This window comes from Syngnathus floridae, chromosome 6 (assembly GCF_059516105.1).
Source record: "Syngnathus floridae isolate MCC-2025c chromosome 6, RoL_Sflo_1.0, whole genome shotgun sequence".
NCBI lineage: Eukaryota > Metazoa > Chordata > Actinopteri > Syngnathiformes > Syngnathidae > Syngnathus > Syngnathus floridae.
Window position 1 is genome coordinate 13447611 of NC_142418.1, and position 14367 is coordinate 13461977.

At 39.2% G+C, this 14367-nt stretch overlaps 2 protein-coding genes across 2 annotated transcripts; one reads left to right on the forward strand and one right to left on the reverse strand.

Moving 5' to 3' along the window:
* Window positions 1–203: 203 nt before the first annotated feature.
* LOC148396657 (uncharacterized) lies at window positions 204–1330 on the reverse strand. Its single transcript, XM_088379242.1, has 5 exons — window positions 1261–1330; window positions 1143–1178; window positions 1008–1066; window positions 378–935; window positions 204–303 (listed from the first exon to the last, which is right to left on the reverse strand). The coding sequence occupies exons 3-4, from the start codon at window positions 1060–1062 to the stop codon at window positions 391–393; spliced, it is 600 nt and encodes a 199-aa protein (XP_088235368.1). The 5' UTR covers window positions 1063–1066; window positions 1143–1178; window positions 1261–1330; the 3' UTR covers window positions 204–303; window positions 378–390.
* Window positions 1331–2019: 689 nt separating this feature from the next.
* cry2 (cryptochrome circadian regulator 2) lies at window positions 2020–14289 on the forward strand. Its single transcript, XM_088378707.1, has 12 exons — window positions 2020–2366; window positions 3310–3418; window positions 4057–4199; window positions 7002–7186; window positions 7403–7491; window positions 7946–8086; window positions 8169–8294; window positions 8922–9107; window positions 9192–9343; window positions 9849–10051; window positions 11309–11389; window positions 11508–14289. The coding sequence occupies exons 1-12, from the start codon at window positions 2209–2211 to the stop codon at window positions 12050–12052; spliced, it is 2118 nt and encodes a 705-aa protein (XP_088234833.1). The 5' UTR covers window positions 2020–2208; the 3' UTR covers window positions 12053–14289.
* Window positions 14290–14367: the final 78 nt, after the last annotated feature.

A 14367-nucleotide genomic window follows, 5' to 3' on the forward strand; every position in this document is an offset into this window, starting at 1 on the left:
AGATGAGTGGTATGTCATTTAATGCAGTACAAAAGCCATGGTCTTGTCTAAATTGCAACACGACTAGTTTACCCCACAAAAATTTGACTTTAAAAAAATGAGTCCCCTCATTGATTGGTATTGTGGGCCACATTGCAAAGGTGGTCAGCCATGTTGAATAAAATATGAAAAAGTCATTGTGGGGGGACAAAATTGCACATGAATTCTTTAACTTTCCAATTATTTTATTCAGACTACACTGGCACGTCACAAACTTCCCAACACCAAGGAGTCAGCCTACAGCAAGTCATTTGGAAACCAGACCTGAAGGGGGAAAAATAATATATATGCACAAACAATATTCTCAGACAGAATTGTGCAGAGAGTTCAAGTCTTACCAGCAGAATCCTTTCAAAAGCCACCAGGGCCTGCAGTTTTGGCAGGTCTCCTCCAGTTTTTGCCAAAACGCCAGTAGATTGGCCAAAAGGGATAACGGGGCTCACCGGGGATGTAACGACTTTGCGCAAACATAACCTTTCCTCGTCTGTACCTTGAGCCAGTGTCAAAGGAGTAGACTGGCTCTAGATGCGACACGCGACTGAAGACTGGCTTCTCGGGTTCATCTGTGGGATTATCTGTGGGATCATCACTGGGAGGAATATGCCATTGGTCATCTGGTTGAGATGGTACAAACTCATTCATTTCTGGAAGCCCTAGATTTTGACCATCAACTTCAGCCTCAGCGTCGTAGCCAGAGATACCGGGACCCCAATAAGGACGCTTCCCCAAAACACCACGCTGAAGCACATTTCCTTCAAATGCATTTTGACCTTCATGACTGGGAGGCTCAGCATTGAAACGGCCACTTAGAGGAACACGCAACTTGGATGGATCTTGGTAGGCTTGCGTCCAAAAACCAGAGTTGGCTACTGGCGAAGCAGCATAAGAGCCATAATCTAAGAATACACAGCACTTGCACATTTAAAGAACGGAAGTGATGGTGCATCTTCACATGGTGCAGAACTTACCTAGTTGTAAAAGATTACAGATTATGCTTCCAATCAGCAGACGTGAAATCATCATCCTGCTGATATATTTAAAAAGACATTTTACTACCATGCTACCACTGCAAAGTTGACCACTTCTGCAGCAAAGTTACTTACTCACTGGTGGAGGAGGGGACACAGAATGTTGTCAGGCTGTGTATGAAAATGACAAAACCATTGCAATTTAAACTGAAAGTAAAATAAGACCTATAGAACCAACAAAGACTCTGCTTACCTGCTAGAAACCCACCAAGTGGCTTGCTCAAGAGCCCGTCTGCAATTCTGTAGACCATCCAAGACCTTCTTTTATGGGCCCTTACAACAAGTGTCTAACTCAAAACAGATGGTGACAATCAATGGGAATGTGTGATTTAAAAAAAAAAAAAAAGTCTTTCTTCATAAAATTACTTTATGGCATGAGTTTTCAAATAATTTTGTCCAAGGGATCACCATTATAACCAAGAAGCAACTCGGGCACCACTGCTAATGCGGAATATTGTTTTATTTTGCGCCGACCTAAACAGGCTATTTATTTGCATCTGTATGTCTATTTTGGAAATCTTTGACATAATTTGGATGGGTAAATGATTCACAAAATTAGCTGGAAAATAAATCACGTCTAAACAATAAATCCATTTTATTTGTGAAAATGTTACAATTATTTCAATTTGCAATTTCCCAAACCACCTGCAATACTACCATAAACCACTAGAGGGCCTTGGACCACCGGTTGACAATCCTACATATGTTGTGAATTTATGTGTCAAAATTTTATTTAATAAATAAATAAATAAATAAGTAAATAAATAAATGAATAAATAACAGGAGCGTTTTCAACAAGTGGGCACATATTTCGCGGAAATTCTTAGACACATAAAAATAAATAGAGCATGACACTGATTTTTCCAACAGTCCTCCAATGTCTCCCACACAAACCAATGAAATGTTGACATATTTGTTGATGATGTGGCCAGCCAATCAGCAAAGGCAAGAGGAATCTAGCCACGCCTACCTTGGTCAGTCCCCGCCATCCAGTCGCCTCGCAGTCCAGTTTGACAGATAGTAAACTTTAGACGAATCTCCTCGTTCGGAACCGTTCAAGACCAATAACGTTTGCTTTTATTTGGTAACCTCTTGACGAAACCGTCCATATTTTGCTCTTATGATAGAATGAAAAGGAATCATGGTGGTGAATTCAGTGCACTGGTTTCGCAAATGTCTTCGTTTACACGATAATCCGGCGTTGCAGGAGGCCCTGAATGGAGCTACTTCAGTGCGTTGTGTTTATATTCTGGACCCGTGGTTTGCTGGCGCTTCCAACGTGGGCATCAACCGATGGAGGTTTGGTTCTCTCCGATTTACTATATTCGTTGATTACTACACTAATAAGAATGTAAAGAATAATCTCGCAATATGCATGATTCATTGCGGTCCCGGCTCTGGAGTTGAGGCTCGGGCCTCCTCCCTATGTCAGGTAGCTAATGCTAGATTAGAATAGAGAGGGTGCTAACTAGTGAGGTACTTTGATTTTATATTCGTCGACGTATCGGTGATCGGAAAAGAACGCATTACTGATTAGATTCGTGCTAAACGCTTACTTTGTCAAATCATAAGACCCTTGGATAGTTTCAATTGATTCACTCATTGCTTAAGTTATAGATCGGACTAGTTGTATTTTGGCTGTGTCAAAAAATAGTGCTGGATTCACTTTTTATCAACTACTTTAACGTGATGTGTTTACGGGCCATGTGTTATACAACGTAGATGAACGCGCAGCGCCGGTTGGAATTTGTTGTAATATTACGTCGTATTCGATTTATATAACGGATTCCCTCTCACACGTTTTTCCACCCTATATTGCTTGCCTCGTCAAGCTTAGTCATTGTGTAACGGAATCAAAATACAGTAATTGCAATTTATACATAGATGTGGGATGAAATGACTTTTCTACAAACATAAAATAGTGCATTAAACATTACATTAATTTTGCCATATAAGAAATTGAGGATACAGTATTTCTCGGTTTGGATGCACTTAATTTGTTATTTTATTTGATCTTCTTTAAGAACTCCATTTCACTGCTTTGCTGTCGTCAGACTCACAATTGAATTGATTTGAGCAGCACAATTGAAGTGACCAGATTTATTTTGAAAACACACTAAATAATTAGACCATGTACCGGTACATAACAGTGCTATAACGTCTTACTTCATTTTAGAAGGTTGATGATTTTGTCTCCAATGCGATTGGATCCGTGTCTAATGACTCACTTCTTTGCTTGAAGGTTTTTGCTGGAGGCACTGAAGGACTTGGACTGCAGTCTGAAGAAGCTCAACTCCAGATTGTTTGTAGTCAGAGGGCAGCCTGCAGAGGTTTTTCCAAGGCTTTTTAAGGTCTGTACTCCTGTCGGCAATGTGCTCATAATGATATAATTTGTCATACAATTGATTAATTTGAACAGAAAACTAGATCATGCTGTACAAGAATGTATGCTCAGTTGTTGGTGTGCCTACTGATTTCATTTAGACTTGTAGATTAATGACATTGAATTGTTTTTCATTCAAATATTTAGCATGCCTTTCCTATTGTGTTGGTGCCATTTAATAACCCACTGACATTTCAATTCAAACGGGATGCATCGAGAGTCTTTTTTTGTTTGTAAATAGGATTACACAAACTACAACAAACAAATGAAATAATATTTTGAAGGTTTTTATATTCTGTTCTTTTTTTTTCCCAAAAGATAGCATCCTGGCCATCCAATCCTAACATTTTTGTTGTTCACAATATACTACTGCTAACATGTGGCCAAACAAATAAAAATTTATCATACAGTATTTTGTAGTAGTTTCAGCAGAGATGGGCATTTCCAAAAAGCGAATGAGGATGGACGGAAGAAGGTTTTTGTCCATCAGTTTAACCATCGCTAATTGGAAAAAGTCCCGACAGACCTCGCCCATTTTTTGAATGACTTACCGAAACCTAGCCTAAAAATGTGATTATTAAAAAACACATCATTGTTTTTCTCCAGGAATGGAAAATGACAAGGTTAACTTTTGAGTACGACCCTGAGCCGTACGGGAAGGAGAGGGACAGCGCCATAATCAAGATGGCTCAAGAGTTTGGAGTGGAGACGATTGTCCGAAACTCTCATACCCTCTACAACTTGGACAGGTTTGTGACACGTGTACATGCACATGTATTATAAAGTTAAGCCCAAAATGTTTCATTTCCTGGCTACATTTTGTGTTGAAGCAATTTTTCGTTGAATGATACTTTTGTTGAGAAATGACGTAAGAATTTTTAAAGATTTCCTTTGTGTTATTGCTGCCAATTTTGTGTTAACATTAAGTGAAATGGAGAGGAGGCAAGGGCAATTGGTGTTCTTGAGTAAGGATTTAGATGTAAGCTGCTAATCGTCAGTGGCCGTGTGAACCAACTTTTATTGATCAGCTAGGTGAGACTGGCAGCAGCCACCACCCACATCCAAGGAGCAATTCAATTGTTTTAGTTGTCCACTCTGGGTTGGAATGCGTCAGCTGTACGTGAAAGTCAGCTGGTTGGACAGGGCGGCATTGTGCAATGGCGGCTTGGGGTAGATTTCTCTGGCTGTTCTCTCAAATCTCTCCAGCACCGGTGCTCGTCAATTTAATTGCCATCTAATTATCAAATCAATCAAGGCTTTTTGATAATCAATTGTACTTATTACAATCAAATTTGTCCAAATTTCAGATTCTCACCAATAAATTATTTTGAATTAAATTATCTTATTAGTGTATGAAAGCATCAGTTACGGAATCATAATTTGTGCAATTTGAATAAAATAGCCTGTTTTTGAATAAAAGGATGGGAATTAAAACAGATTCAGCAATTATTAAAATAATCACTAGTTGCAGCCCTTGACCAAATGTGCATAAATAGAAGAGTGGTTGAACATTTTGCACTGGTAAAAGAAATTGGTGGATCTGCTACTTAGCATAGTAGTGCCAGTGCAAACCCTGTCCACCCCACTGAGATACTGAGTATAATTCCACTGTCTTTTTTTGTGTGTGTAAATTGGCCCACACAGAGTAAAATACCTGGAAGAAATTGCAATTGCATGCTCCTGTTAGGTCACGCTGCTCTCTAAATGTTATGAACAGATTATGAGACGGTGTAGGGAGAGAAAATGGCCCTTGTGTGTCACGCTGCTCTCTAAATGCTACGAACAGGTTATGAAACTATGTAAGGGAGAGAAAATGGCCCTTGTGTGACTTCTTACCCTCATGCCTGCTACATGGAGAGTACTCAGATCAGCTCGTTATTACATAATGATTTGGAATAGAGCTGGACCGATAATTGACAACCCGATGTCCCCATTCCACTGAGATGCGAACATTTGCAAGTGTTTTTAAAGGTACTGAATTTTGCGTCCTCATCACGGTTCGTTTAAGGTCGCTAATGTTCTCCAAACAGTCACAAGGCCTTAAATAAAACTGTTGGCGAATGTCTGTTGACCATTTGGAAAACATTTCCGACCCTGAAGGAAAATTAATTTTGGTCATCAATTAATCATTTCGAGACCTTGTTCAATTTAAAATTGTGTAAATCTTTGGAATTTCACCCTCCCATGAGTAAATATCGTCATTTCTTGAAAGTCGCCTCACGATCTCTGTATTGAATTTACTTTGAGTTGAAAAGACATTTGCAAACAACTCCTTTTACTTTGGAAAACAATTATCAACATGATTGCCTATGTTACAAACCTAGTTACTGAATCATAACCAATTTATGGTTGTCATTGAAAAAAACTCCAGTTTTGAATCAAAAGATTTTTAAGATGATTTCTCAACCAAACAATGCACAGATTAATCAATTTATTGAAATAAATTGTTGTAGCCCTATTGTGGAATATACTGTACGTGTGGATGAGATTGAAGGAAGTTGATGTATGTTGTACACCGAGTTGGGGGTGGGGTTGTGCTTGGGGGTTTGAGCACATGCACGCTTACTGCGCTTGTTCAGAGCAGTCAAGGTAAATTGACCAATAGAAAGCCTGCTGCAAATCCTACTGGCAGATCTACACAGGTTGTATAAGAAAGTAAAAATACACAGCTTTGTCATCAGTCCCAGTGGCAAGACAGAAATAAACCATCAAGATGAAATACAAATTACAGACACTTAAACACTTTTGAATTATTTTTGTGTATTATATTAACTACCAAGTGGTGCTGTCACTGTTGAAATCATTCCATTGATTAATTCATCTGATATTTTTTATTTTGTACAGTTTATTGCAAAAAAAAAATCTGTGACTGTTATAATCTGTTGTTGTGTTTATGTGGTGGTTAGACAAAGCTAAATAAAAAGATAATAAATAAAATGAGTGATAGAGTAATCACCAATGGTAATTAAACTTGAACTCGTTGGGTACTGATTAATTCAAAGGGCTTGAGCGTGAAGAGTTTAATGTGCATTTCTGAGCCTACTACTACGTGTCAGTTATTCTTTCTATGGCTGCAAATAATTGTTTTCTTAATCTGATTTTTTTTCCAGAATCATCAGACAATAATGCTGATAATTGTAATTAAAGTAAAAGTAGATGTTTGCTAATGTCTTTTTTCTTTTGATTTCCAGGAATCAAAGAATATTTACTGTTGAGTGAAATCAGTGTAATTGGACTGCAAGTTAAACAATGACCCCAAATGATAGCTTGAGGATCCATATCCTTGTCAAGTAATCTGATAATTATTTAGCTCTTGATTATTTGCGACAACTTTGATGCATAAAATTGAAACTAAAATTGAAAAGTTTTATTCTTAATCAAAATACAGACTCTATCGTGGCAGCCCAGTAACAAACAATAATCCATCTCTAATTTGAAATGTACTTCCTCATCAGCCTTGTTGTTCGGGCATGTCTCTGTACATTTTACATTTTACCTCAGATCAGACTGCTACATGTGTTCCTTTCTCTCCCTTTCCTCATCGCTTGCAGGATAATAGAGATGAACAACAATAGCCCTCCACTGACCTTTAAAAGGTTTCAGACCATTGTGAGCAGGCTGGAGTTGCCCAGGAGACCACTACCTCCCATCAACCAAAAGCAGATGGACAAATGTCAGACTAAAATCACAGACAACCATGACCAGCTTTACAGTATACCATCACTGGAAGAATTGGGTAACCATATTTTACATTAGTCATTAAACTTGACCTTCTCTTGTGTCGAGATGAGATTTTGCACTACAAGTCTGGATTTAAGTAGTCCAGTTTTTTGCACCAAAGCATCAATTGTCACCAATGACATTGCCATCATTTATAGAAAGTAGGGTCAGACTTGGTAGATGAGTTCTCGTTGTTCTTTGTTGAAACTTATTTTGACATCAATCTCTCCAGGCTTCCAAACAAAAGGTTTGCCACCAGCAGTGTGGCGTGGAGGAGAGTCTGAAGCACTGGACAGACTCAACAAACATTTGGACAAAAAGGTGAGCCACATACATAGTTATGAAACACAGCATTTGTACATGTCAGCTTTGACAGGTGAGTCACGCCCTCTGCTGTCCGTTGACCTCTCCAGAATGCTGTTCCAGGTTTTTTGAGATAAAAGAACCAGTGAAGTGTTTAAAAAGGAAAAACAAAATGAACTTAGTACAACTAGTCCAAAACCAGTTCCACACAAGCACCTTTGAAATGCTCAATTAATGTGCTGTCACTTGTATTGCGATTTCTTACCTTTGGGTGTTCACTGACATGTTCACAATGGATGGGGATCCCCCAAACTCTGGGAGACCACCACTCTACCACTGAGCCATGCTGCCCCAATGCTCATGCGTGGAGTGGCTGTTCTGTTTCTACCATCTGTAGTTTCTGCTTATAACTCATATCTTTTGTATGTTTGAGCAAAATACAAATATTGAGTCATTGTCTCTTTGTGTGTAGGTGTGGGTGGCTAACCTTGAGCATCCTCGGGGGAACATGTGCTCACTGTACGCCAGTCCGACCGGTCTGAGTCCTTATTTGCGCTTTGGTTGCCTGTCCTGTAGGGTCCTCTACTACAACCTCAGAGAGCTCTACATGAAGGTGTCGCATATAACTCAATTTCTGTTATCTTGACCACTGCATCACAATTGCTGTCTTTACACTCAACCTTGTTTGCAATCAGCTCCGGAAGCGTTGCAGTCCTCCTTTGTCTCTTTTTGGTCAACTGTTATGGAGAGAATTCTTCTACACTGCTGCCACCAACAACCCAAACTTTGATCGGATGGATGGAAACCCAATTTGTGTTCAGGTGGGCAATAATTAAACAGAAGCAGACACTTGAGGGATACAAGTCTGTCATTAGTAAAGTCAGTGCATGTATTTAGAAAACTTATAAACTACAGTAAATCAAATTGAACTTCTTATTGCCCAAAGTCACAGAGAGTCACGACAGAAGATTGAAAAAGCCATATACGGCTCTAGAGCTGCGGGTTTTAGATCCCTCCCCTACGAGATTATAGGGGAGGGAGGCTGTTTGACTAATCAATTACTCATCCAAACAAAAAAATTTTTTTGAACAAACACTTACTCACCCCTTTGGCCTAAAAATATAAAATTCATTCTAAAGAACTGGGAAAAAATCATGTTATATCTGGCTGGCGTCGAGCCAGTAACATAGGTAAAGGTGTCAAGGAAGCGTAGATGAGACGACACAAGGCCTGTGTGGAAATACTAAATCAAGAAAATAGATTGTCTTGAAAAGACTGTTGCCGTGTTTGCAAATGCCGAGTGAAATGTAATGAAACGTGAACATTTCTCAACCCATCTTGAGTGCCACCTTGGCATTACGAACACAAATCCTAAATGAATCAACAACAATGGCTACGAGAATTGGGTGGTATTTTCCAATTGAAAACGATAAGAAATTTGCCTTCAGATTCCATGGGATCAAAATCCAGAAGCGTTAGCCAAATGGGCTGAGGGTCGGACTGGATACCCCTGGATTGATGCTATTATGACCCAGCTCAGAGAGGAGGGTTGGATCCACCACTTGGCTCGGCACGCTGTGGCTTGTTTCCTCACCAGGGGTGACCTGTGGATCACCTGGGAGAGTGGCATGAAGGTAGGGCACGGCGTTTGTCATCTACGAGGTTAGATGTAGTACATGGAGCAGCTTTTGGAATTTCGTAATCTTATGTTCCTGCAGGTGTTTGAGGAGCTGCTGCTGGATGCGGACTGGAGCGTAAATGCTGGCAGCTGGATGTGGCTGTCTTGTAGTGCCTTCTTTCAACAGTTTTTCCACTGCTACTGTCCTGTTGGTTTTGGAAAAAGAACTAACCCAACAGGAGACTACATCCGGTAGGTGCAGTAACACCTCTCATATTTGTGGTTCAGCGCTTATGTAGGCACCGATTTGCAGATTTCTTTTGGAAACTATACCTTTGCTCTGAAAAACTCATATTTGCTATTTTGTGCTCAGGCTAAGGTTATGATAGTTTCGTTCCTTTTTATTTTGCTTTTACTTTTTGGAATTCTGCTGATTTTAGCAAGTTTTTATTCCTTTATTTTTTGCTCATCAAGTACAGTCGTCTAAGTTTAGATGCATCACAGCATACAATAAAAACATTCATAAGGCACATGCTACATAGCTTTTTGTACATCATTGTAATAAAAAAGTCAATTAACCCTATCAGTGCCAGTCATAGTAAAATTGGATGGATGGACAGATGAATGGCAATGCCCTGTTTCTTGATATGAATCAAAATTGCAGTTTTTTGTGGTGTCTCCTTCATAAAGTTATGTTTAGACCGACGTTGCTCTTGTGAAAGAAACATTGAAGGTAAACGATTGAACTCTCCTGCAGGCGTTACATCCCCATCTTAAAGGACTACCCAAACCGCTACATCTATGAGCCCTGGAACGCACCAGAGTCCGTCCAGAAAGCGGCAAATTGCGTGGTGGGAGTGGACTATCCGAAACCGATGATCAACCACGCCGAGAGCAGCAGACTCAACATTGAGAGGATGAAGCAAGTTTACCAGCAACTGTCACATTATCGAGGACTCAGTAAGTCTGTGTTATGCATTCAACGTGTGAGAGAATATAACATAATTTGATGTCCCACAAAAATAATATATCAGCCATGGGGCAAAACACCAGGACAAAATCAGCCGTATGAGGAGGATTGAATTTGTAATTTCATAATTACAATTTCATTCATTGGCTGCAGCAGCTAATGGTTGAATATTAACAACTGCAATTTCCCAACAACACTCAGTTTGTTTGTTAGGCTTCCTCATAAAACTGTCATGAGCCGTTTTCAATTTCTGATTTTGCAATTGCTTGTCTTTAAGTTTGTTACTTGCCTAACTTAAAAAAAGACTTCACAATTTCTACAAAGCTTTCTGAAGGATTGGGCCAATTTTTTGAAGGTTTGGGCTAATTGCCAACAACGTACATTTTCTTCATCTTGTTGATTCAATATTTATTTTCTATTATTGTTTATGACCCAAAGCCATTAGCCAGAGAGTGCTTTTTACAGTATTATACCAGACAACATTATTGTCTGAATCATTCTTGAAGCAAATTTGTCACTCCAGACACGCAATTGTCCACAATTGTATCGTTCTAAAGCTCTGTAAAGTGTGTTCGTGTAATAAATAACGACTCCTAAAGTGTACCTCCAGAGCATCCCACATTGAAGTCTTGATGGAGAAGAGAGCAATATTTCACCCACCACTTGCTACTAAGAGTTATTAAAGATCACTTGCCTATGGATGGTAATCTTTTTTTAATTCATTAGGTGACCCAATTAAGCTATCGTACGAAGAAGAAGAAAAAGCCCACTGCCAGGCTGCGAGAAAACGTGGCATTGAGACTCTGATTAATTTATTAATTCATTATTCCTTAGTCCACGTTTGAATGTGGCATTTCGACTCAGATTTATGTATTACGCATGTGGGCATGTGGTTATTTATGCACAGCACCTGTTAGCCCAATACAGACTTACAGAGCGAGCGCGTCATTAGAGACAGATTGACAGGCCTTCTGTTAATTTTTATGCTGCAAAATTGCGAGAATAACTCGGATTTGTTAGAATCAGGTTGTCTCCTGGCTACTGGAGACGGATGCCGGGGACATCTCGAATGAGGAAGAAGCGTAGATGAGCTGGCTTCTGTCTGTCTGTCTCTCTCGCTCTCTCTCTAGAAAAATAAAATGTAAAAACAAGCAGATGAAATGTATCTGTAAAAGTGGGTTGATGGTTTTATTTTCGAACATACTGTTACCGTATGTGTTGTAATTTTATCTTTGTTTGTGTTTCAGGTCTGCTTGCATCAGTACCAACAATCCAGGAGGAGGCAGAGCCACCAATGACTGATGAGTCCCATACCAGCAGTGGTCCTGGTGAGAAAAGACGCATCATATTTATTAATCTTACGCAGATTGAGAGCAATTTCATCACAGTTGGTTGAATGAATAAAGCAGCATGTGCTTCATTTTTCTTTTTAACCTCCATCCCTAGACTCTCCAGCCATAGTTCATGATGAAGCGGCTCCTGATTCATTCACAGCCTGCACATCTTCCCACACTGTTTCACACCCAGAACTGGAGAAGGATGCAATGAGAGCCTTATCCCACACATCTGCTAACTCGTCAGTATCACAAATGCATCCTTCTGCAGCCATTACATCATCAACATGTGCAGACCATTCATCAGCTGTAGATGATCCCGTTCCGCTAGTCTCAACAGCAGCCCACAGCCCTTTATCAGAGTCCAAGACATGCACGCCTTCTTCATTGTGTTCTACATTGCCCCCGTCTCCGAGTCCATCTTCAGCCCAAACCCAGACATCTTCTTTAGGGCCAAGAAGAAAAAGCTTTACCCGTAAGGTACGCCGTGGCCAGAGGCAACGAGGACGACACGGCTGCCACGCAGTAGCCAGAGAGGGAGAGAGAAGGGGTGACGAGGAAGAGATGGAGCCGGGAGACAAGAATGAAAAGATGGAAGAGGGTATAGAGATGGAGGAAGAGAAAATGGAGGAGACTTATGCAGGAAATCCACGATAAAACAGTACAATCAAACCATCATTGGTTTTACAAACATGTTAAAACAGTGATAAAATGCATTAGTGCTCCCTTTTTTTATCGCAGGGATTACTTTCTCGTAATAATGCCCGTAATAAGTGAAATCCACAAAGTACAGGTTGACTTAAAATTATATATAATAATAATAATACACTTGTTACACAACAACGCAACTGTCTACCATCCGGCTTACACAGCTCGACTGACTCAACGGCACATTTGAATAACGTTCAGAGTTTCCGAACAGAATGTTGTTCAGAGGTGCTTTTCATTTATCAAGGTGCACCAAAGACGCGGTGCTTCACAACACATCGCTTTCCAAATCCCAGTCTCTCTGTATACTTATAAATTGTTGTATTTTACCAACATTTGAATGGTGCAAATAGTCTGGAAACACAATTTGCATTTGCTTTCTTTAATTTCTTTTCTTTTCAACTTTCCAAAAAAGTAGCATCCAACATCTGTTCTGGAAAACTGGACGGTTAAACCGAATGAGATGCTTATGTGGTTATTCAGAAAATCTGCACTCAATTAAAGATACAAGTTTAAAATCCAATTAGGACAATAGAATAACTATACCCTAAATTCTGCCTTTTAAATTTTCTGCTCTGTAAAAATTTCAGTTTTGATTGACACTGATATTTGCTAATATCACATTTTTTTGATTTGATTTTTGCAATTATGTAGCGCTTCATAATTCTGTAGATAAATAAGGTAACCAAAATCCTATTCATCATCCTCCACAAACTTAACATAACTCTTGATAAACCAACATTTATCTTTGTAAAAACATCTTTACTTAAATGCTTCCTGTATTAACTCTCATTTGGTTGTGCAGGTTTGCCTAATTCAATCTGTCAAGTGTTTATAAACAGTACAGAACCAATGTACTGATATTTTGGTCTAAAGTAATGGGAGACTGCAGAGTCCGTGTGTGCATGCAAGATGTGCTTCGTAAAAATAAATGATCACTCGTCATTTTAAATTGAAAGAAAAAACAACAATTATGGCGATTGCAAATTGTCTTAAGTGTCTTAAGTGATGGACACACAACAAACACGGAGCACCATATTGTATTGCAACTCGTGACTTCGCCTTGTTTAACAGTACAATCGGGCCTCAGTCATCTGTAGCACCTTCCTGCTTTCTCCTGCTTCTCTTAACCTTTTCATTGAAACCAGATACAAGATTACCTGAAACGTCAGTGCGATTCAGCCCAAAGGGACAACATCTCTTAACTGACATAAGATAAAGCAGTGTATTTTGACTTTATCTGTAATGCTATTTTATACCGAATAGGGTGTCAGATGTAACTTGCTCCCTGGGCTGCTTTGCAATTTGGTGAAAAGTAACATTTTGGAGAATGGGAGAATGCTGACCCCAAAATGAAATGTATTGAACTTCCCATTGTAGGGCCTTCAATGTACAGTTTTTGGTGGCGCGCATGTATATAATGTATACTGAATAGAAAGTGTCAGAAAGATTCTGTGACTGGAAAGATAATATTTCCAATCCAAACTAGGAGTTTTTCCCGCTTCAGTGTGGGTCAGATTACAAACCAACACGTCTACAAAGAGATCCTACGGTGTTTGTTTTGTTCACTGCATGAGAAGAGATAGGAATTGTGGTAGAGCAATTCATGGCTGCAACCAAGCTCCTGACGATGGAGTCGCACATGGTCACTGCAATGGCAAAAGTGCATGTGAAACTGTAATTGAAAAGAGACAGAATAAGTGAGAAAAAATTAGATGCAATTCAAATCTTGAAAAAAAAAAAAAACTTGCTTGCACCGTGACATTTCGATAATAACCAATATTTTGTAATAGCGTGATATCAGAGAAGAGAGGAATGAGATAAGAACAAGGTGACCTACATTAGAGCGAAAGCAGTTCATATGATGCTATGATAAAAATACATTTTACAAGTGCAAAGAAATATTTTTCTTACAGTACTGCAAGAATCCAGAAAGTGTGTTTGATTCCAAAAGGTCTTTCTTAAAAGGGGAAACGTATAGTTTGGATTTATAATATCTTTGGTGACACCAGTCCTGGAATTTTTTTTATGAAGTCTCGGAATAACGATGTGCAGTCGAGTTTTAATATTTGCCATACTTTTCTTCTGGCAATTGATAATGCTGCTTGTATTTAATGAATGTAGAGAAAAGCCTGGGGTGTTCTCCATGTATTTATCAGAGTTTGTACATAAAATATTTGAACCCATTCACTGTCTCTTTTACTTAGTCTTTATTATAGAAAGGGTCACATCTACAATAAATGTATTATGTATAAGTTGTTTCT

Excerpts from the sequence above, each read along its gene's own strand:
- cry2 (XM_088378707.1), top strand. The coding sequence starts at position 2,209 with ATGGTGGTGAATTCAGTGCACTGGTTTCGCAAATGTCTTCGTTTACAC. Across the intron at positions 7,492-7,945 it reads ACAAACATTTGGACAAAAAG|GTGTGGGTGGCTAACCTTGA; the intron begins GTGAGCCACATA and ends CTTTGTGTGTAG. Across the intron at positions 11,390-11,507 it reads CCATACCAGCAGTGGTCCTG|ACTCTCCAGCCATAGTTCAT; the intron begins GTGAGAAAAGAC and ends CTCCATCCCTAG.
- LOC148396657 (XM_088379242.1), bottom strand. The coding sequence starts at position 1,062 with ATGATGATTTCACGTCTGCTGATTGGAAGCATAATCTGTAATCTTTTA. Across the intron at positions 936-1,007 it reads CTGTAATCTTTTACAACTAG|ATTATGGCTCTTATGCTGCT; the intron begins GTAAGTTCTGCA and ends GTGTATTCTTAG.